The 22,500-nt window shown below is 39.8% G+C and overlaps 1 protein-coding gene across 4 annotated transcripts in view; it reads left to right on the top strand.

Annotated features, from left to right (window-relative positions):
• The window catches only part of pigg (phosphatidylinositol glycan anchor biosynthesis class G (EMM blood group)), a 132,623-nt gene that overhangs the window by 14,142 nt on the left and 95,981 nt on the right, over positions 1–22,500 (top strand). For all 4 annotated transcript variants that reach the window (XM_079629746.1, XM_079629748.1, XM_079629749.1 and 1 more), the window contains 2 exons: positions 935–1,144; positions 3,383–3,571. In XM_079629746.1, the coding sequence (XP_079485872.1) occupies positions 935–1,144; positions 3,383–3,571 (399 nt within the window). The remainder of the gene's footprint in view (positions 1–934; positions 1,145–3,382; positions 3,572–22,500) is intronic.

The raw sequence follows: 22,500 nt of genomic DNA, 5'->3' as shown, positions 1-22,500 counted from the left end.
TCATTACATGCAAAGTGAGATATTTCAAGCCTTTATTTGTTATCATTTTGATCTTAGATGAATGTGAAGCTGTTGTAGGAGACTCTAAAATAACATTAGGAGCCTTTAACATAGCATAATGTGGCATTTTTAATGACTTTAAACATAACACAAGTTGACGTTATACTTATAACTGATTGTCGAAGAGGTCCTCTATAGCTCCCCTTGCAGTGCTGAGGATACAGTGTGCACTTAGATTGATTGATATAAATTGCATTCAGATTCAAATCAGTTTTTTCAAGGCCATTTTCCACCTTGTCGCTGAGCATTTTAATTAATACTGTACCTTTAAGACTGAGTTATGAGCTCATGGGTCTTTAAGGCCTGTTTACTGTCTGTTCACTGTTTTGGTTTCTTTAAGAGGCCCTTTTATAAAGTCTTGATGTGTTTTCAGGCTCTAGAACATGTTTTCCTGCTTGAATATTGATTTATTGTCCTCATATTCTCCATTGTTGCGGCTCCTCTCTTCCCAGTCTGTCAGTAACGCTCTGTTCACTTCCTGTCTCTATGAAGCCCCTCCTTCTGAAAAGCACACTGTGCACTGATTGGTCGGTTAGATCAGTGTGTTGTGATTGGTCGAGCGCTTCGAGTGTGTTTGGGAAATGTCCCGCCCCTTCCCATAACCGCCAGTTTAACTCACTACTAACTAACTCAACCAGGCCCCGCCCCTTTATTCTGCTCATTAATTATTATAATGAGGAATATTGTGACGTGTTCGTTCCCGGAAGAAACTCGAGACTAGATGGAGGCGTTTCAGGAGTTCAGAAACACTGACACTGATATAGAGAAGAACTGGAGCTTTCTCATGATCAAGAGCAACATTACACACTGATGAAGATGTGAAGAAAGTAGAATAGCTCGTCTTTAAACAGTGATGTGTGTGTTCTCTCGTCAGGCTCTGACCACCGGCAGCATCCCGGGCTTCATAGACGTGGTGATGAACCTGAACTCTCCGGCTCTGCTCGAGGACAACCTCATCTGGCAGGCCAAGAGCGCCGGCAAGCGGATCATCTTCTACGGCGACGACACGTGGGTTCGACTCTTTCCCAAACACTTCATGGAGCACGACGGCACCACCTCGTTTTTCGTGTCCGACTACACCGAGGTGAGAGGAGCTGAACTCAAAGTGTGTGTCATGAAGAGTCACGTTTACTGCTCAGCCATTTTTATGACCGAAAAATGTTACTTTTCTTTTTTTTCTTTTTTTACTTCATCTGAATGGTACGAAACTTGGTAAAGGTTTTGGCACTTACCGTATATACCCGAATATAAGACGACCCCCCCCCATTTCCAGACTGATTTTTGGGACAAAAAGAGATTTTTGTGGAAAAAATCTGGTTTTCAACAGAAAATAATTTTATTTGAAATTTGCACCGATAATTCATTCTCTCTCTTTTCCAGCACGCGCGCGCACCTTTCTCTCTCTCTCTCTCTCTCTCTCTCTCTCTCTCTCTCTCTCTCTCTCTCTCTCTCTCTCTCTCTCTCTCTCTCTCGCTCTGCGTCTCGCGCGCGCACCTTTCTCTCTCTCTCTCTCTCTCTCTCTCTCTCTCTCTCACGCGCACCTTTCTCTCTCTCTCGCTCTGCGTCTCGCGCGCACACATTTCTCTCTCTCTCGCTCTGCGTCTCGCGCGCGCACCTTTCTCTCTCTCTCTCTCTCTCTCTCTCTCTCTCTCTCTCTCTCACGCGCACCTTTCTCTCTCTCTCGCTCTGCGTCTCGCGCGCGCACCTTTCTCTCTCTCTCTCTCTCTCTCTCTCTCACGCGCACCTTTCTCTCTCTCTCGCTCTGCGTCTCGCGCGCACACATTTCTCTCTCTCTCGCTCTGCGTCTCGCGCGCGCACATTTCTCTCTCTCTCTCTCTCTCTCTCACGCGCACCTTTCTCTCTCTCTCGCTCTGCGTCTCGCGCGCACACATTTCTCTCTCTCTCGCTCTGCGTCTCGCGCGCGCACCTTTCTCTCTCTCTCTCTCTCTCTCTCTCACGCGCACCTTTCTCTCTCTCTCGCTCTGCGTCTCGCGCGCACACATTTCTCTCTCTCTCGCTCTGCGTCTCGCGCGCGCACATTTCTCTCTCTCTCTCTCTCTCTCTCTCTCACGCGCACCTTTCTCTCTCTCTCGCTCTGCGTCTCGCGCGCACACATTTCTCTCTCTCTCGCTCTGCGTCTCGCGCGCGCACATTTCTCTCTCTCTCGCTCTGCGTCTCGCGCGCGCACATTTCTCTCTCTCTCGCTCTGCGTCTCGCGCGCGCACATTTCTCTCTCTCTCGCTCTGCGTCTCGCGCGCACACATTTCTCTCTCTCTCTCTCTCTCTCTCTCTCTGCGTCTCGCGCGCGCACATTTCTCTCTCTCTCGCTCTGCGTCTCGCGCGCGCACATTTCTCTCTCTCTCTCTCTCTCTCTCTCTCTCTCACGCGCACCTTTCTCTCTCTCTCGCTCTGCGTCTCGCGCGCACACATTTCTCTCTCTCTCGCTCTGCGTCTCGCGCGCGCACCTTTCTCTCTCTCTCTCTCTCTCTCTCTCTCTCACGCGCATCTTTCTCTCTCTCTCGCTCTGCGTCTCGCGCACGCACTTCTCTCTCTCTCGCGCTCGCTCGCTCTGCGTCTCGCGCGGCAGAGAGGAGCAGCGTTTTAATTCAGTTAAACACAGATATTATTTTGCTTCTCTAATTGTACATGCAAGTATTGCCGAAATCACAGCACAGATATTGTTTTTATCTCATGTGTATTTGACTTCATCACACGACGGCTCGATTATCAGGATTTTTGTGCAGATTAACATCTTGGAAGGGAAAGCTGGTTATGTCTTAATGGGTCGCGTTTCAGTCACTATTTCATATTAATTAGTTCTTTCTCCCTTTCCCCCGTGATTTTGTCTATATCGCGAATATAAGATGACCCCACATTCAACCTATTTTTTTGGACAAAAACCTCGTCTTATATTCAGGTATATACGGTACTGTGTGAACACACAAAAAAAATCATGAACATGATTCGAAAAGGTTAAATGGTCCTGAAAATAATAGTCACGCGGTCAAAAATGACAAATTTCCTCTAGTGGAAGGGTTTGGTACTGCAGCCTAACACACTCTCACTGAAAGCTTAATTTTTCAGATATTAAGCTCAAATTTTGAACACAATATTTTATATGATATAAATATATATTTTACTGAGATCTCTTATCCAGTGCGAATTGGCTATTATTATTATTATTATTATTACTACAGACATCCTGTTGTAAAATTGCATTACTCCATCTACCCTTGTAAAAATAATCCCGTCCGAATAGGGCTTTAGAGTCTTATTTCTTCTCACCCTCTCAGACTGTAATCTCTCGGTCTCGTTCCCTCAGGTGGACAATAACGTGACCCGTCACCTGGACGGCACGCTGAAGCGGGACGACTGGGATATTCTGATCCTACATTACCTGGGTCTGGACCACATCGGGCACATCAGCGGACCCCACAGCTCCCTGATAGGACCCAAACTCACGGAGATGGACGACATCATCAAGAAGATTCACTCCTCGCTCATATCAAAGGTGTGTTTCAGCTTCTCTTCAACATCTCGGATCCGTCCCAAAGAAGCGGCGACTTCATGATGCAGTCGGATCTATTCGGTGCATGTTTGTGTTTCTCTAAACCTTCTTTTCTTAAAGGGATAGTTCACCCAAAAATGAAAATTAGCCCATGATTTACTCACCCTGAAGCCATCCTAGTGTATATGACATTCTTCAATACAATCAGAGTTATATTAAGAAATGTCCTGGCTCTTCCAAGCTTTATAATGGGAGTGAATGGGTTTTTGTTTTTGGAAATCCATTAAAGTGCATCTATCCATCATAAAAGTGCATCTATAAATCATAAAAGTGCATCTATCCATCATAAAAGTGCATCTATAAATCATAAAAGTGCATCTATCCATCATAAAAGTGCATCTATAAATCATAAAAGTGCATCTATTCATCATAAAAGTGCATCTATTCATCATAAAAGTGCATCTGTCTATCATAAAAGTGCATCTGTCCATCATAAAAGTGCATCTGTACATCATAAAAGTGCATCTATAAATCATAAAAGTGCATCTATCCATCATAAAAGTGCATCTATAAATCATAAAAGGCCATCTATCCATCATAAAAGTGCATCTATCCATCATAAAAGTGCATCTATCCATTATAAAAGTGCATCTATCCATAATTAAAGTGCATCTATCCATAATTAAAGTGCATATATGAATCATAAAAGTGCATCTATCCATCATAAAAGTGCATCTATCCATAATTAAAGTGCATCTGTCCATGATAAAAGTGCATCTATCTATCATAAAAGTGCATTTGTCCATCATAAAAGTGCATCTATCCATAATTAAAGTGCATCTGTCCATCATAAATGTGCATCTGTCCATCATAAATGTGCATCTGTCCATCATAAGTGCATCTGTCCATCATAAAAGTGCATCTGTCCATCATAAAAGTGCATCTGTCCATCATAAGTGTATCTATCCATCATAAAAGTGCATCTGTCCATCATAAAAGTGTATCTATCCATCATAAAAGTGTATCTATCCATCATAAGTGCATCTATCCATAATTAAAGTGCATCTGTCCATCATAAGTGTATCTATCCATCATAAAAGTGCATCTGTCCATCATAAAAGTGTATCTATCCATCATAAAAGTGCATCTGTCCATCATAAAAGTGCATCTATCCATCATAAAAGTGCATCTGTCCATCATAAGTGTATCTATCCATCATAAAAGTGCATCTGTCCATCATAAAAGTGTATCTATCCATCATAAAAGTGCATCTGTCCATCATAAAAGTGCATCTATCCATCATAAAAGTGCATCTGTCCATCATAAGTGTATCTATCCATCATAAAAGTGCATCTGTCCATCATAAAAGTGCATCTATCCATCATAAAAGTGCTCGACACGGCTCTGCGGGGGTTAATAAAGGCCTTCTGAAGTGAAGCGATGCGTTCATGTAAGAAAAATATTCATATTTTAAACTTTATCTACTAAAGTAACTAGCTTCCAGCAGACAGCTAAAAGTCTGCATGAAAATAAAAGCCAATAATACTAAAATAACACTGGTTTTAACACTAGCGAACCTCCACAGAAATCTCTGTCTTTCTGTGCTTGTTATATTTTTTTAAACTAAAAAGTTTGGTTAGTTGTTTTTTTGGCAGATGAACAGATGATGTGAATCCCAGTGATGTTTCACGCTGGATTTTACTGTATAAATAGTCCAAACAGCGTTGCGTTCACATTATAGATCTCACTGTTGCCATGGAAACACTCATATGAGAACTTAAAAACTTTCCAGACCACATCAGTCACTCTCATTTCCAGTCGTAAACGTTCAATACTCAAGCCCAGAACATCATTGTGTCGGCGGTGAATGTAACCTGTGGTTCACGTCAGCTCTCTTCAGGACGTTTGCTTTCTGCCAGCGACTCTGCTCTGGGTAATTGCGTAATTGTGTAATTATGCACATTTATCTGTGTGACATTCACCCTGGCTTATTTGCAGGATTACTGTTTGCTCCTAGTTTCACAAGTTTTGCTCTACTAGAACATATTTTCCTGCTTGAATGTTGATTATTCTCCTCATATTCTCCATTGTTGCGGCTCCTCTCTTCCCAGTCTGTCAGTAACGCTCTGTTCACTTCCTGTCTCTATGAAGCCCCTCCTTCTGAAAAGCACACTGTGCTCTGATTGGTCGGCTGGATCAGTGTGTTGTGATTGGTCGAGCGTTTCGAGTGTGTTTGGGAAATGTCCCGCCCCTTCCCATAACCGCCAGTTTAACACACTACTAACTAACTCAACCAGGCCCCGCCCCTTTATTCTGCGCATTAATTATTATAATGAGGAATATTGTGACGTGTTCGTTCCCGGAAGAAACTCGAGACTACAATGGAGGCGTTTCAGGAGTTCAGAAACACTGATGTAGAGAAGAACTGGAACATTACACACTGAAGACGATGAAATGCTCTCGTCTTGTTTCTCGTCTAAGCTCTCGATCTCACTAGATCGGTGACATCTGCATAACCAGCTGCGTCCTACTTCAGCCCTGCTGCCCGTTATAATATCTGCATGTGAAATCTTATAATATCTGCATGTGAAATCTGTTCCCTCTGCAGGCGAGAGAGTTTAACTCCCTATAGGACCAGAGGAACACATCACACACTCATTAATCATCACACAGATCTTATAGTGAGCGGGGCCTAAAGTAACAGTGAGGTTCAGATCGCTGCGTCAGTAACATCCACAGGAAAAATCACATTCACCTTCATCTTTTCGGATAAAAGAGTACTATGAGAACTTAAAGGAGAACTCCGGTCAATTTTAACATTGAGCTCAATTTTTAGTAAATTTGGAGTGCTGTCAATACAGAGAACAACGACAAAAATCGGTGTTGCCTACACCGTGTTATCCTCTTTTTAAAATTTGCACATGGGGCAAGTTTTAAACCTGCTTTTATCCTCTTAACATCCTTAATGTTTCATTACAAGTGCCCAGCCATGTTGAGTGAGTCCTTCAGAGTGAACACGAGTGAATCTGACTGCAGGAGATGTGATCGATATTAATAAAAATGATGTTAATTCAACAAGCGCACAGACCTGTTACTTCCTGTTTTCGGACGAAGTCCACAGTAGTCGACTGCCGAGTTCACGCGCGTGATCATAGTAACTAAGATGATTTTTTAAAATAAATATCCATCAGAGCTGATATTCTCCAAACACCACACAGCACCGTCTTCGGCTGACAGTCTAACTGTGCGTTCACACCGCCGCCGGCGAGAGCGGCAAAATTCGTTCTCGCCGCCCTGCCATCGCCGCCGTGAGATTCGGGGACTCTCTGACGTAGATTTTAGAATGCGTGATTTTTTTAAAAAACTTTATTTAAAGGAGCCGCAAAGCAAATAAGAACTGAACATAAATCAGTATCCTATTTTGTGCATTCTGGCCACACGTAGGGTATAAGTTAACCTATTAAAATCTTTTAAATGTGAAAGTAACAAAACACCAACAATTTCAGACACCTTTTACATTCGTCGTTCTTTTTATTAATGTCCCTGTATGTAAACAGGGACACGTCGTACAATAACGGGAAACCCGCAACAGAAATAATGAACTTTTCCTCCATTTTGCTTAGGAACTAATGTGGTCGGAACCTAAGTTAACAGGATTGTGTTCTCTGGTATCCTCTCAGGCGGAGGACTTCTACATTCCGATTGGTTGCCGCCGAACCGCGTCATAGCTTATTACCATAAAGTTGACTTGATTTCAACTCTTCTCGCCGTCCAAGACGCGCCGCGCCGCGCCGCTCTCGCCGGAGCTCGCCGCCGGCTCTCATTGAAAATGAATGGCTTCCGGCCAATTTGACGCTCTCGCCGCCGGCGGTGTGAACGCACAGTGAGCCTCCACTGTTGCTTAGTTACCGATGATCACGCGCGTGAACTCGACAGTCGACTACTTTGGACTTCGACCGAAAACAGGAAGTAAATACAGGCATGTGCGCTTGTTCTCTGTATTGACAACACTCCAAATTTACTAAAAATTGAGCTCAATGTTAAAATTGACCGGAGTTCTTAGCATTTATAGGGAGTCATAAGTACAGTGGAAAATAAATGAAAAGGACAATCACATTCATAAAATGTATGAAGAGACTCGGGTAGTGTTATCGATGTTATGTCCCGTGTCCATTTCTGTCATGCTTGTGATCTAGGTTTCCTCGTAATGACCTGAGAGTGGCTTTACACCTGTGGATGGCGGAGAGGTTTGTCATGTTTCTGACCGCTTTAATTGGCCGTTTTGGGCTGGCATGTAAATTTTCAAGGTTTTTCGTTGGAAACCTTTGAATAATGTTGTCTTGCTCATCTCGGAAGCTCAGCTACAGCGTGAAATGATGTCTGGGAATACAGTTTCTTTGCCTTAAAACTTTGAGTTTCTGTACCCTAGTTGAATAGGACATTGGGAATCTACCCTGATATCCGTGTGAGTCGAGCTCCCGGTGGGATTGTGTGCATGTGACGGAGGGAAGAGAAGAAATGAACAGATGAATTTGGTATCATGTTTTTTTTTAATGGCTTATGTAAATATGTAAAGGTGCATATTTGGGCTTCTGTGATGTATTGAACATTTCTTGTTCAATATTTGTCACCAAAGTGAAGTCATTTAAAATAATTTGGACATAATTTGGTTGCAAAAATAATAATAGTGAGGGATACAGTTGTAATTTATTAACTAAGAGTAATAAATGCACTAACAAATGTATTGCTCACTGTTAGTTTGTTAGTTTTAACTAATGGGAGCTTATTGTAATGTGTTACCATATTATCTGTCATTATTGCAGAGATTATTCTATTTTTTATTTTTGTATTTTTAGTAGTATTTATATTTATTTTTGTGTGGTGGGCCCAGTGAAAATATTGGCAGAGTCAAATCTGAACTACTGGTCTTCTTAAATCTTTAATAATATTATTAATAATCATATTTTACTATCTTTATGGTCAGTAATGATACTGATTTAAGTTTCACAAATGTAAAGCCCTGTTTTTATTTGTTTTATTAATGTTAAATTAGTTAAATTAATTGTATTTTTTATATTTTTAGTTTTCATGCCAATTATAATTTTAGTGGCTTTGTTATGGGCTTTTGTCATTTTATTAATTTAATTTAAAAAGATTTCTATTTAGGTTTAATTTATTTTTGTTTCAGTTTCAATTTTAGTTTTTATTTATTTCCAGTTAACAATTTAAGTGCTTCAACTTTAAATAAGAATTAATTCAGTGCATTTATCATTTCGTTTACTTTAAGTTTTTCAAATGATATTAAATATTTTATTTAATTTCAGCTTTATTTCAATTAAAATAAATGTGTTTAAAAGTTGTATTTCATGATAAGAACCCTGACCTTTACACAAAACAGTTCTTTCTTCATTTCTGGTGGTGCACAACTGACAGCAAAGACTTTAATGTTCAGCGATGGATTCGTCAGACTGAATCAAATTAAGCCTTTTCCCGTTATTATGTGATTCACGGGACCGGACTCCAGTTATCTTGCCAAGAAAAATCTTTATTATATGTCAGGAGAGAAACTTAAGATGTTGTATTCATGCCAGGTCTGTGTGTTTCCGTGTTTCTCTGCCGTAGTACAGTCAGATTGAGCTTTTATAAAACGGTTCCAATCCTTGATTCTGATTGGTCAATAGCTGTGTTTTATTCACGATAAAACACGGCTATGACCGCTTCACTCAACGGTTCTATATATCACTACACAACACCCCTAGCAACCGCTCTTAGCAACACAAACACATGTTTGTTCTCATCGATATTGTTCATTGAAGCTATAGTTCAGTATTGTGAGAGTAAGCGAGTCTACCTGCATTTACAATAGATAATATAGATATTTTCCTTCAGGTCAGTCCTATATGTCCATAATAAAAAAAATCTGTTTGAATGTCCGCTGAGATATCTTGTCCTTTTAACAGTTAAAGGATAATTCCGGTATTTAACACCTTGAGTCTATATTGTAGTTTGTTTTGGATGAACAAGAGTGGTGGACAACATTTTTTTGACAATGGTTCCTCTCTCGAGTTTTTGACTATAAAAGAATTGGCCATGGACCCATTTAACATTGGAGTCAATGAGCATGTCCGAAAATGTCATTAAAACAGCCAATAATGTTCGTTTACAAAACTGTGCAACTCACCGAGTGATTAGTGATGTTAGTTGATGTTCCAGAAACAAAAAGTGTTGCGAAATACAGTTTCTGTCGTGTTTTATTCGTCATTTTGTAAAATCCCATTGAATTCTGTTGAAGGACTGAGTGCTCGAAAATGACGAATAAAACACGACAGAAACTGTATTTCGCAACACTTTTTGTTTCTGGAACATCAACGAACACCACTAACCACTCGGTGAGTTTAACAGTTTTGTAAACGAACATTATTGGCTGTTTTAATGACATTTTCGGACATGCTCATTGACTCCAATGTTAAATGGGTCCATGGCCAATTCTTTTATAGTCAAAAACTCGAGAGAGGAACCATTGTCAAAAAAATGTTGTCCACCACTCTTGTTCATCCAAAACAAACTACAATATAGACTCAAGGTGTTAAATACCGGAATTATCCTTTAAGGGGTTTTCCCGTGCCCATAGTCATCTGTCAGTTTTCTTCCTTCTCCGTGATCACAAGTTTGAGTCCTTTAATATAAAAGTCTTCTCTACTGACCGAGTCGCTCATAAACACAGTGTTTGCCGCCATCTAATGGAGAAATAATGTATGTAGCTTCTGTTTACGGACAGGGACTATTTTTTTCCAGCGGAAGTAAGGCTTTTAGTGATTTTACCTTATGAAAGTTGAATAGATACATATTTTTCGGCTTTAATAGTTGTATTGTGTGGTAACCGTTTTATAAAAGCAATAAGGTTCTCGAGGCAAGTGCGTGAATAAGTCACGGCTGTAGGGGTTACTTCGCTTCGCGTCGTGCCTATCACGATACAGCACTTGCCTCGAGAACCTTATTGCTTTTATAAAACGGTTACCACACAATACAACTATTAAAGCCGAAAAATAAGTATCTATGCTACTTTTATGAAGTAAAATCACAAAAAAATCACCTTCCGCTGGAAAAAATAGTCCCTGACCGTAAACAGCATTTATTCACGATATAGCACAGCCTCTCGTACCTTATTGCTTACATATACACCACTGAGAGGATTTACAACTTCCTTGTAAGGTAGAAAAACATGTTGCTTATGTTTAAAGCTGCAATCTGTCGTTTTTCCTCTTTGTCGCCATCTCTGTTAGAAATCTGCAATTGCAGTTATTCGCGGAATTATTAACTGTGCGTGGGTAGTAAATCGGCATGAAACAGCGCGGATGAACACAATGTATTGTGGCTGCCGCGTCGCTGTGGATACTGTACTGTCATCAGCAATCTCAGAGTATACTTTTTGAAAGTGTCAACATTAGAATTTTCATCGGTAAATGTCATCTGAACAAGTAACATTCACTTTTGTTCTGACCAAATTCGGGGGGTGGGGGGAAGCATTGCAGTAGCTATATCATGCTGATTAAATCTAACGATTGCTTATATCACGTCAAAACGTGAAAAATATATTTTTTCTGTAGCCAATCTGAAGTCCGAAGTCTTTTGGGTTTTACAACTGGTGAATCTCCAGTTGTCACTGGTGATTGTCGCTTTAAACTTTCGGGATCCGCCATACCAAGTGCTAAGCTAAACCTCCACCTCCATCATCCACACACGCTAGCCGGGGACTCCTTCTCTATGTGTACAGAAGTGACGTAATGACGCAAAGACATGCTCGAAATTCCCGCGGAAATCCACCAGTACCACTGGAATTAAAATCATTATTACAAGCTTACCGTTTTGAATCGAGGTAAGGCAAGCAGATCGTTTTGAACACTGGCTGGTTACGTTTTTTTTCAAAAATGTCTTTTTTGATATTTTTAAACCCAAAAAAGTGCTGGACTGCAGCTTTAAAAATGGAACGTATACCTCATGCGTACATGGTACAATCCACTTTCCATATTAAGAAACTTCCCTATATATATATTCCCTAGTTATAAAAATATAGTTCATCCCATATCTCTGCTCAGCGCACATGTACAACAGACTCTGACTTCACAAAAAAATACATTATGAAAATATTATGACAATGAATAAAGAAAAATAATACAAAAATAAGAACATTAAACAGTAACATTTTAGTCTTCAACACCCATAACTCACAGGTTCATGTCTTTCCCATTGTCTTCCATTCTGTTTCTCATCCCTCTCTCTCCGTCTTCCCTCTCATTACTGTGACACACACTGTGCAGGTCTTCGTCCCCTGAGATCAGTGGGTCTTCTCCTCCTCTGGTCTTCTTTTTAACCAGCACGCTTTCCTTCGATCTGCTCCACATAAGTGTGTGTGTGGTCATTTTTCATCCATAAGCAGAGGAGCAGGCCGTCAGAAGCAGTGGCCTTCACACGATTACTCGTTCAGACTTCAAACTTCACTTGTGTCTATTAAACCTTTGACATAATCAAAAGAGCGCATGTATCATATCATGAAACGGCTTTTCAACATCACAGTATCATAATTTCTCTTACAAATATGAATATCACAGAAATACTGGGATTAAAGTTTATATTTCGAATGTCTACGGTAGCGATCAAAATAGAGCAAAATTAACTTCAAATGAAGATTATATCGTTATGCCAGTAGGTGGCGACAAGTGACTGTTCAAAATGTATTGAATCATTCATTCAAGAGGTCTGTGTATCAACTTATCATTTAATTTCCTATTTGAAAAGGAATAACGAGAAATGAAAAGACTTGTTAATGGACCTTTTATAAGCGAGTCATTGAATCATTCACTCAAGAGATTTGTTTAAAAACACTGATTCATCAGCAATAATATAACGAAGCCTTTATACCGTAAAACTTCAAGTAATAGCCGAGTCCCAAGTAGACGCCTGTCTCTTTTACACGCCTGGTGTGGCTACAGGTTTGGATAAATAAAGGCGGTCTCGAATAGAGGCCTGGTCTGTTCTTTTAGTTTCGGGTTGTATTTAATCGTATAAAACCCGTCAGATCGACTGTTTAAGCCAGTTCTATTGGTGCGTTCAAGTCCTCTTGGGAAGTTCGTACGCACGATGTGGGAAGTCGTGTTTGCGACGGCTGGTGCGTTCAAGTCACTTTCGTCGGAGTAAGATGGCGGAGTACTTTCTCTTAATTAATTACACAAAAATACAGCGAGATTCTTAAACTCTAGTTCTAGTAAATGAAGAACAAATATTTGCATAAGGTGTGCTTTGATTTTTTTAATGTTTTTAGTTAATTTATGAAGCCACTGCAAACTTTATCGTTGTATATTACATTGTTATTTTATAATGTTATCACATTCTGTGCAGGCGATTAGCTTACTGCGCTGTAAATAGAAAAGCCTGGCAAGCTAAATATCTTGTATTGTGTTATTCCGCCATGTTTCTCAGTGACGCCCACAACTCGTAAAGATCGGGGCTTAGAGAAAATCCAGAGCTTCACACTGGTATTTACGACACTGTGGTGGCGTTCAAGTGCGTTCAACTCGTAAATACGATCTATACGATATGACTTGAACGCACGATTAGGTGCAGATTGCGCACGCAAGAGAGCCCTGCACATCTGGGCGGTTAGCGTAAGCAAGGCAGGCAGAGTTACGGCACTGATCCACTTGTCCGACACGAATGTCGTGTGGTGTCGCGACGCCTCCCCACATTTGTACGTTGATGGGCGTTCCTCTAGTTTACCGCTATGGGCGTGGTTTTGAGCCAGTGGCCAATCTAGAACAAAGGACCCGCGAGAGACTTCCCCCCGTCTCCATGTGCGTGCTTCTATTGGATAGCTGCGTCGCGTTCAACGGAATTAATTTGCATAAAGATGGGCATCACGGCGGTGATCCACTTGTCCGTGCGACACTTCTGTCGCGTTGCACTCCACTATATTCCTATGGGTGACGTTAAGCGACTTTGACGCGCTCGCAAAGAATTCCGGGAAGGCGGCGCTTCATTTGAAAAAATGCCGCGCGTCAAAAAGCTGGCCGATGCCCATCTTTAAGCAAATTAATTCCGTTGAACGCGACGCAGCTATCCAATAGAAGCACGCACATGGAGACGGGGGGAAGTCTCTCGCGGGTCCTTTGTTCTAGATTGGCCGCTGGCTCAAAACCACGCCCATAGCGGTAAACTAGAGGAACGCCCATCAACGTACAAATGTGGGGAGGCGTCGCGACACCACACGACATTCGTGTCGGACAAGTGGATCAGTACCGTCAGCCAGCTTTTTGACGCGCGGCATTTTTTCAAATGAAGCGCTGCCTTCCCGGAATTCTTTGCGAGCGCGTCAAAGTTGCTTGATGTCACCCATAGGAATATAGTGGAGTGCAGCGCGACAGAAGTGTCGCACGGACAAGTGGATCACCGTCGTTAAGCTGCGTTCACACTACAAGCGACAAAGCGACACGTTACCATTCATTTCAATGGGGAGCGGGGGCGTTTTCCGGCAACGCGTGATCGCGGCCGTTGGCGTCCTGATGGGGCGTGTCTGGCGACGCGACAAAGTTGAGATCTGTTTAACTTTATGCAAATGAAGGGCGACTTTCGGGAGCGACAACCAATAGGAGTGAAGTCAGTGGAGCGCGTGATCGTCCGTCACTCTCTGACAGAGGCAAGTTGTCCTGTAAGTTGTGATATATCTCCGCGTGCGTACGGTGGTGTTCGCCGTGCTGACTCCGAGCCTGGATGGTTTCGTGAGCACAGATAGACCGGTATTTGCCCGTTTGCTGCAGTTAAATAGCCGCGATGGCAAAAAGCACTCACAGTTTCTCGTTCATCTTTAATATTATGCATGTTATACTGATTACATTTATATTTAGAATTTTCCTTCTAAAATGTATGTTTGTAGTGGCAAGAAAACGGATTTGTTGTCTACAACATGGAGAAACATCCGTGAATGTCACTCACAAACATTACTAGGCAACCAGTGGTTACGCCCACTAGCGTCCTCACCGCCAGCCACTGGCGACCTGCAGCGACAAAGTCGCTTGTAGTGTGAACGTCGCCGGAAACCGCCCGCTGCCCATTGAAATGAATGGTAACGTGTCGCTTGTAGTGTGAACGCTCCTTTAGCGGAGGCTGGAGATGGAGAAGTGGAGGAGAGCAACGAGGAGGAGGAGTTCGAGACAAAAAGTTCATAGGCTCGATAGATATTACCGATAAATTGTATTGTACAGCCCATGGCTGTCACATCATTTAGTTTTTTTATGCTGCCAATAATCTAAAGGGGGTCGCACATCGGACGAGAAGCGCCACGCCGCGTCTATGACAACTCGAGGTATCGCACACCGGACGCGCACTTTGTCAGTTTATGGCCAGCAATATTGTTATGTTTAAAGGAACACTCCGACTTTTTGGGACTTTAGCCTATTCACCTTATCCCCCAGAGTTAGATAAGTCCATACATACCTTTTTCATCTCCGTGCGTGCTATAAGTCTGTTTGACGCACCCACCGCTAGCGTAGCTTAGCACAAAGACTGGATGTGAATGGTTGCAGCTAGCATACTAATCCAAATAAGTGACAAAATAAAACAAACATTTTCCTATTTACATGTTGTGATTTGTATAGTCACAGAGTGTGCAAAAAACAAAGTCACATGAGACACAGACATATTTTAACCGTATAAATACTGGGAACTATATTCTCTGAAGGCGAAGCACTGCTACTTGGGCGGAGTGATAACCGCAGCACATGAGACGCGCCGTTGTTTCTTCTGTCAACAAAACCAACTCCGCTCAAGTGTTACTGAGACGACAGAGCGCGTTCGAGGCAACAATACTAACATTACAGGGGATACATGGAGCCCGTAAACAACTGCAATAGTAGTTACCACCCTATTCGGATAATAGTGTCACTAACGTTACATTAGATCTAAGTTAGCTAATGGCACTGTTACAGTAACGTTAGGCTAAACATTTAAAAATATAACGGAACACTTACCGCAGCCGCTCCACTTTGTCCTGTAACGTTATGTGATATCGATGGGATGGCTGTATCCTTCAGCACACGTTCCTTGTGGCAAATTCCCTTTTTTGAAAATAGTCGTCCTCAGTGAAATGTACCGAGCAAACATAATGTCCCTTGACAATCTCATTAGGTGTGTTTTGATCAATATCCAGAGCAAGTAGCCATTTCTTCATCAGGTCAGCGTTTTTAGTTGGAATTCTATGAAACATCATGGTATCACCTGGTCTCCCCTGTTTGTCACAGCTCTTTACAATACAGCGAAAATCCATGATTGTAAACTACGCTTTTACTATTTATAAATTGCTGACTCTGTAACCCAAACTCTGAACGAACTCTCTGCTCCTCACCTCGGCGCATCTCAGGTGCTGCGGTTATCACTCCGCCCAAGTAGCAGTGCTTCGCCTTCAGAGAATATAGTTCCCAGTATTTATACGGTTAAAATATGTCTGTCTCATGTGACTTTGTTTTTTGTACACTCTGTGACTATACAAATCACAACATGTAAATAGGAAAATGTTTGCGTTATTTTGTCACTTATTTGGATTAGTATGCTAGCTGGAACCATTTACATCCAGTCTTTGTGCTAAGCTAGGCTAGCGGTGGGTGCGTCAAACAGACTTATAGCACGCACGGAGATGTAAAAGGTATGTGTGGACTTATCTAACTCTGGGGGATAAGGTGAATAGGCTAAAGTCACAAAAAGTCGGAGTGTTCCTTTAAGGACATTATGGAATTAAGATCATGTCTGTACTATGTTATGATTGTAGGCTACTGTACAATTAAACACAATCGTTGCTTAGTCTGCAGTCTCTGTTACGTCAGAGCGTCCGTTAACTGAACGAATGAGAATATCACCTGAAAATCCAATAACATAAGCAATTTTCATTCAACCAGCTCATTTCTGTAAATGAATGTAAAACTAAATGTATATTGCAGCACAGGGTGAAGTCAGTATATACATAACCACGATTTGAGACAAATAAAAATGTGAATTTAATGTAATTAAATGTAATGAAATTAAAGGCCTGTGCCGGGATGAGCGGCTCATTTGCATTTAAAGGGACAGACACAAAACGGTGTGTTTTTGATCACCCTCAAAAAGTGACACTTTAACATGATATATAAAAATATCTGTGGGTATTTTGAGCTAAAACTTCACACACACACTCTGGGGACATCAGACACTTATTTTACATCTTGTGAAAAGCGCATTTTACCACCGCTTTAAAACTGCAGTGATTTTCACAGCTTATGGGTCTCCAGGCTTGCAAAGTCTCAGTAATGTACTGGCCGAAACTACTTTTCCTGCAATTACTGTACAATGAATATGGATTGAAGCTTGTGAGGTTCATAAATGATTATGCCCATTTCTGTTCCACTTATCAACTTGTGAACCAAAAGCGGATGTCAAGATGTCCAGCGTTTTATTCCAGCCTGTCAATCACACAAAACTATCGTATGAATTTAGAATAAGTCACTTTTATGATACTTTCATGGCTCTTTATTGTCATTTTGCCTTAGTATCAATTCATTAAAATTGAATTGAGTGTTCATCCCTTTGCATAGCTTCACAAATGCATCTTTTTGTATTACAAAGAATACATTTGTATGGCTTTAGAAGGACATATAATACATTTCAGCTGAACTTTTAATTTAAACTGATGCCTTTTGATCAGCATTCACAGATTAAATATGTTTTTAATGTCAAGGTTTCTTGTAAAACGACTATACACTGCTGTTCAACGTTTTGGAGACAGAAAAACTTTTATGTTTTTGAAAGAGTGTCTTCTACAAATTTTATCTGAATACGTTTTTTTTTGTGGATTTTTTAATCCACACTTGCATGGCGCCGAGATGCTTTTAGACACGAGATTCTGGTGTGTGTGTGTGTGTGTGTGCGCGTTTCAGTGGTGGACTAACTGACAGTAACCGAGTGTAGAAACCATCAAAACTAATGAGATTTCTCACATCTCTCTCTCTTTTACTCTGCTTGGTTTTCTTTTTCATATCTTTTTGTATGTTTAATATATTTTCATATTTTTCACAACACTATACCAGTGTAAGAAATTGCAGGATTTTGTTTTGCACACATTATACATTTATTTATATATATATATATATATATATATATATATATATATATATATATATATATATATATATATATATATATATAGTAGGGCTGTTAAACTATTAATAGTGATTAATCGCATCCAAAATAAAAGTTTGTTTACACATAATAAATGTGTGTGTTCTGTGTCTAATTCAAAAATATAATTCATTATTCTCATATCATTATTGTTATTGGATTATAATATTTTATTATTAAACATGTTCATTTATATAATCCCATTCACTTATGTTTTTATGAAATTATCATATTATTAATAATAATAATATAATGTATAATTATAAAACGTATTATTAATATTATTGCATTATAATAAAATATCAGTTTTATTATTATAAATTGTCATTATTTTATCACATTCACATATCATATATTAAAAGCCATTTTTATTGTTATTAAATTACATAATCTGAAATTATTAAAATTATTATTATTAAAGAAATTATTTTCGTTGTTGCATTATAATATAGACTAATATAATGTAGAAATGCTCATTCATGTAATCACATTGTTCTATGCAGCCTATCATATATTTTCGTTATTAGGCTATTCGGTCTCGTTACCGTCGGAACCGGTTCCCTATTGGCACCATGTTTCGGTACCCAACCAATCAATCAATCAATCATAAAAGTGCATCTATCCATCATAAAAGTGCGTCTGTCAATCATAAAAGTGCGTCTGTCAATCATAAAAGTGCATCTATCCATCATAAAAGTGCATCTGTCCATCATAAAAGTGCATCTGTCCATCATAAAAGTGCATCTGTCCATCATAAAAGTGCATCTATCAATCATAAAGTGCATCTATCAATCATAAAAGTGCATCTGTCAATCATAAAAGTGCATCTATCCATCATAAAAGTGCGAAAATAACTGTGCTTTCTGTCACTGAGCCTGTGTCTGTCACTCGTCCTCTTAAAAGTGGAAGCTTGTGCAGCTTTGTTGCATTATATTGAAACGTTGTTGATGTTGTTATTGTCATGCGTGTTCTGGTTATTTGCACATGATTAAATATTAGTCTTTATATGGCGATAAAACAAAGCTTTGTTGCGTTTTAGTTTTTTTTTTGAAGTGGGCATTGGGGGTGTGCCAACCCAGTTGGGACATAGAAGGGGGTGCGCAGGAAAAAAAAGTTTGGGAACCCCGCTGCTCTAGATCAGAGGCGGACAGAGTACACAGCTTCATTACTTGAGTAAAAGTACAGATACCCCTTGCTAAATTTTACTCAAGTACAAGTACTACAGTCAGATGTCTACTCAAGTACAAGTACTACAGTCAGATGTCTACTCAAGTACAAGTACTACAGTCAGATGTCTACTCAAGTACAAGTACTACAGTCAGATGTCTACTCAAGTACAAGTACTGAAGTACTTGTTTTTAAAAGTACTTGAGTATCAAGAGTACATTTTCTAAATATTGCATTACTACTGCCACAGTGCTTACATTTATGTACAGAAACGTCCTACATGGAGTTATGAAAAATGTTAATGTTAATACCTTGGAGAATGTAAAAGGAATTGAAAGTAAAATCAAGTAATTTTCATCTTTTTACCACGTTGCTTTATTTAACATTTCGCACTTGCCCACAAGGCAATAGCACAATGGCAACGCTCTGACAAACCTCTGCTAGAGTTTTAATGGATTTTTTGCACCCACATTTGAACTAACAATTGTCTGTACATGTGAGTTTCTCTGTTTTTTCATCAATCAAATCAATAAACCTAAACCAGCAAAGAAGGCAATATAGCAATGTTCTGACACACCTCTGAACCTGAACCTCTGAAAGCTGATTGCTGATAGGCTGTCCCAATCAGTGACGCCTGCACAATCCAGTCACGTTTGAGAGGGAAACAACAAATTGAGGGTTTCCCGAGATTTTTTTTTTTTAAGAAGACGTAACGGGTACTCAGTACTCACGGTTATGGATGGAAATGTAGTGGAGTAAAGAGTACAATATTTGCCTCTCAAATGTACTTGAGTAAAGTCATGAGTACTCCCCAAAAATGATACTCGAGTAAAGTACAGATCCCTCAAAATTTTACTTAAAGGTTGTGTTGGTAAGAATTGTCTAAAGAACTTTTTTTTTCAAATTGGCTTAAACTGTCTTTATATACCAATACATAATTAAAATGTAAGTACTTTGAAAAAGAGAGTATAAAAATTGAGTGACTCTAGTGTATTTAATCTTCAAAAAACACAGCTCATTAATTCCTACCGGGACGAAACAAGTGATTGGCTTGCGCGACTGTCACTCTCCGTCGCCATGACTACCGCCGCTATTACTGGCTCCGCCCACATGCACGCAGTCGCGCACCCGTTTTTAGGCGGGAGTGAATGGAATTAATGAGCTGTGTTTATTGAAGATTAAATACACTAGAGTCACTCAGTTTTTTATACTCTCTATTTCAAAGTACTTGCATTTTAATTATGTATTGGTATATAAAGACAGTTTAAACAAATTTGAATAAAAGTTTTTTTAGACGATTCTGACCTACCCTACCTTTAAGTACTGTACTCAAGTAAATGTACTCCGTTACTGTCCGGCTCTGCTCTAGATGGCCCTGAGCACTATCAGTCTTTGCCGTCTGGATGAGCGGATGCGGAGAGTAAAGGCCTGTTCACACCGGGACGAATTTCCGACGTTTAACGCCTCGTGACTAAACAAAGGAGTTTCTGCGGTCATGTTCCACAGGTCAGCTGAGGAGATAATGGCTCACTTCGGCTGTGGCGTAAAGCGCCTGTAATTCCTCAGGTTTCTCTGAAAGCGCTATTAAGCTTTCATTCCTTTACCTTTTCCCATTTCCACACTTCCCTCGTTCTCCTCTTCCCGCTCGCTGTGTTTATCGGCTCTATCCCGAAGCCAGAAACCACTTCATGGCAGTCAGTTACTCAGTCACTCCTCAGATAAATCTGCTTCTCTCGTCTCCTAAACTCCCGGCGGCGGCTGCGTGGTGAATTATTATTTTACAAAAGCTCTTTTTGGTACAGTGTCGCCTTTCTTTATTAGTTTTGTTCTGCTTTAAGTTTAAATCATGAGGAGAGATGCTGTATTTTCAGTGTTTTTAGGATGACACGGGGAAATCCCCTTATTAAAAACTCTTTATATTCTTACGCTGCTCTTTATCTTTAACCCATATGAACATGTTGAGATCTCCAGCTCACTTTATTATGTTTATGTGTCTATGTGGTGTTTTTAATACGCTTTAATCATGTGTAAGTTCATAAGTGGACAGCATTGCTGAGTATTTTCTGCTTAAAACTGCAGTGAACCAAAGACAGTCTCAAAAACACGGTGTGAAATCGCTGGTGTTTCTGACGTCACACACTACCTTGTAACCAATCAGATCAACGTGTGATCGTCAACCAGTGGATCTCTGAGTGAGTGAGTGGAGGCGGGGCTCATTTGTATATTCATAGAACCGCGTATACTAAATGAGGCAAGGGTGTCGAGATACATTCAAGATATTTTAAGGCATGAAGACATTTTTTTTCTCAGCAAACACGGTTTAAAATCGCTGGTGTTTCCAACCTGATCTCACGACAATTCGTACGAATTCATAGGACATCACAGTTGCCCAATTCGTAAGAATTCGTACGAATAACTTAACCCTGACCCCGCCCCTAAACCTAACCGTCACTGGGGTTTAGACAAATCGTACGAAGTAGTCACATTTTACTCACTCGTACGAATTCTCAAAAGTCTTAAACATATGTGACCCTGGACCACAAAACCAGTCACATGGGTCAATTAATATTGAGATGTATACATCATCTGAAAGCTGAATAAATAATCTCTCCATTGATGTGTGGTTTGTTAGGATAGGACAATATTTGGTCGAGACACAACTATTGAAAATCTGGAATCTGAGGAGCAAAAAAATGTAAACATTGAGAAAATCTCCTTTAAAGTTGTGCATTTATGTTCACGATTGTGCTGCATTCACTCACAAAAATACATGTTTTATATATTTACGGTAGGACATTTACTAAATATCTTCATGGATCATGATCTTAATATCCTCATGATTTTTGGCATTAAAGAAAAATTGATAATTTTGATCCATATAATTTATAGTTGCTATTGCCACAGATATACCCGTGCGGCTCCAGACTGGGTTTGTGGATCACAGATGATCAATCCCATCAACCAATCCTCTTCTGACTTTCTATGATGTTCAATGCTGATTTTGAATTGTCTGACTCTGTTTAGAGTCGCATTTAGTTGAACGAGTGGATCTCTGAGCTGAGTGAGTGAGTGAGTGGAGGCGGGGCTCATTTGCATATTCATAGAACCGCAAATACTAAATGAGGCGAGGGTGTCGAGTTACATTCAAGATATTTTAAGGCATGAAGACATTATTCACATGGAAAAAAAAACATTTAAATGTCTTTTTGATGATCAAATATGTAAGATTAAATGAAGATACATTTACTGGAGATGCAAAAAGACTTAAGTCTATTTTTCTGAAAGATTTATCAAAATTAAGTGAGTTTATGATATAAAATTAAATAAAAAAGTTGATTATTTTCTTAGCCCATTAACAGATATATTTTTTGATAAGATTTTAAGTCTTTTAAATTAAATTTCTTAAAACAAGATAAGATTAATGGGGGGTAAGAACATTTTGTTCTGGTTTTAATAATAAACACTTATTTCTGAAATCAAAAAAATATCAAATAATAAATTAATTGTATTTTTCCATTTATATTATATTATAATTTTATGTGTAGAAGTACAATTCTAATTATATATTT

Source organism: Phoxinus phoxinus (genome assembly GCF_949152265.1).
Source record: "Phoxinus phoxinus genome assembly, chromosome: 12".
NCBI classification, from domain to species: domain Eukaryota; kingdom Metazoa; phylum Chordata; class Actinopteri; order Cypriniformes; family Leuciscidae; genus Phoxinus; species Phoxinus phoxinus.
The sequence above is the reverse complement of the archived record's forward strand: the minus strand, read 5'-3'. Positions and strand labels throughout refer to the sequence as shown.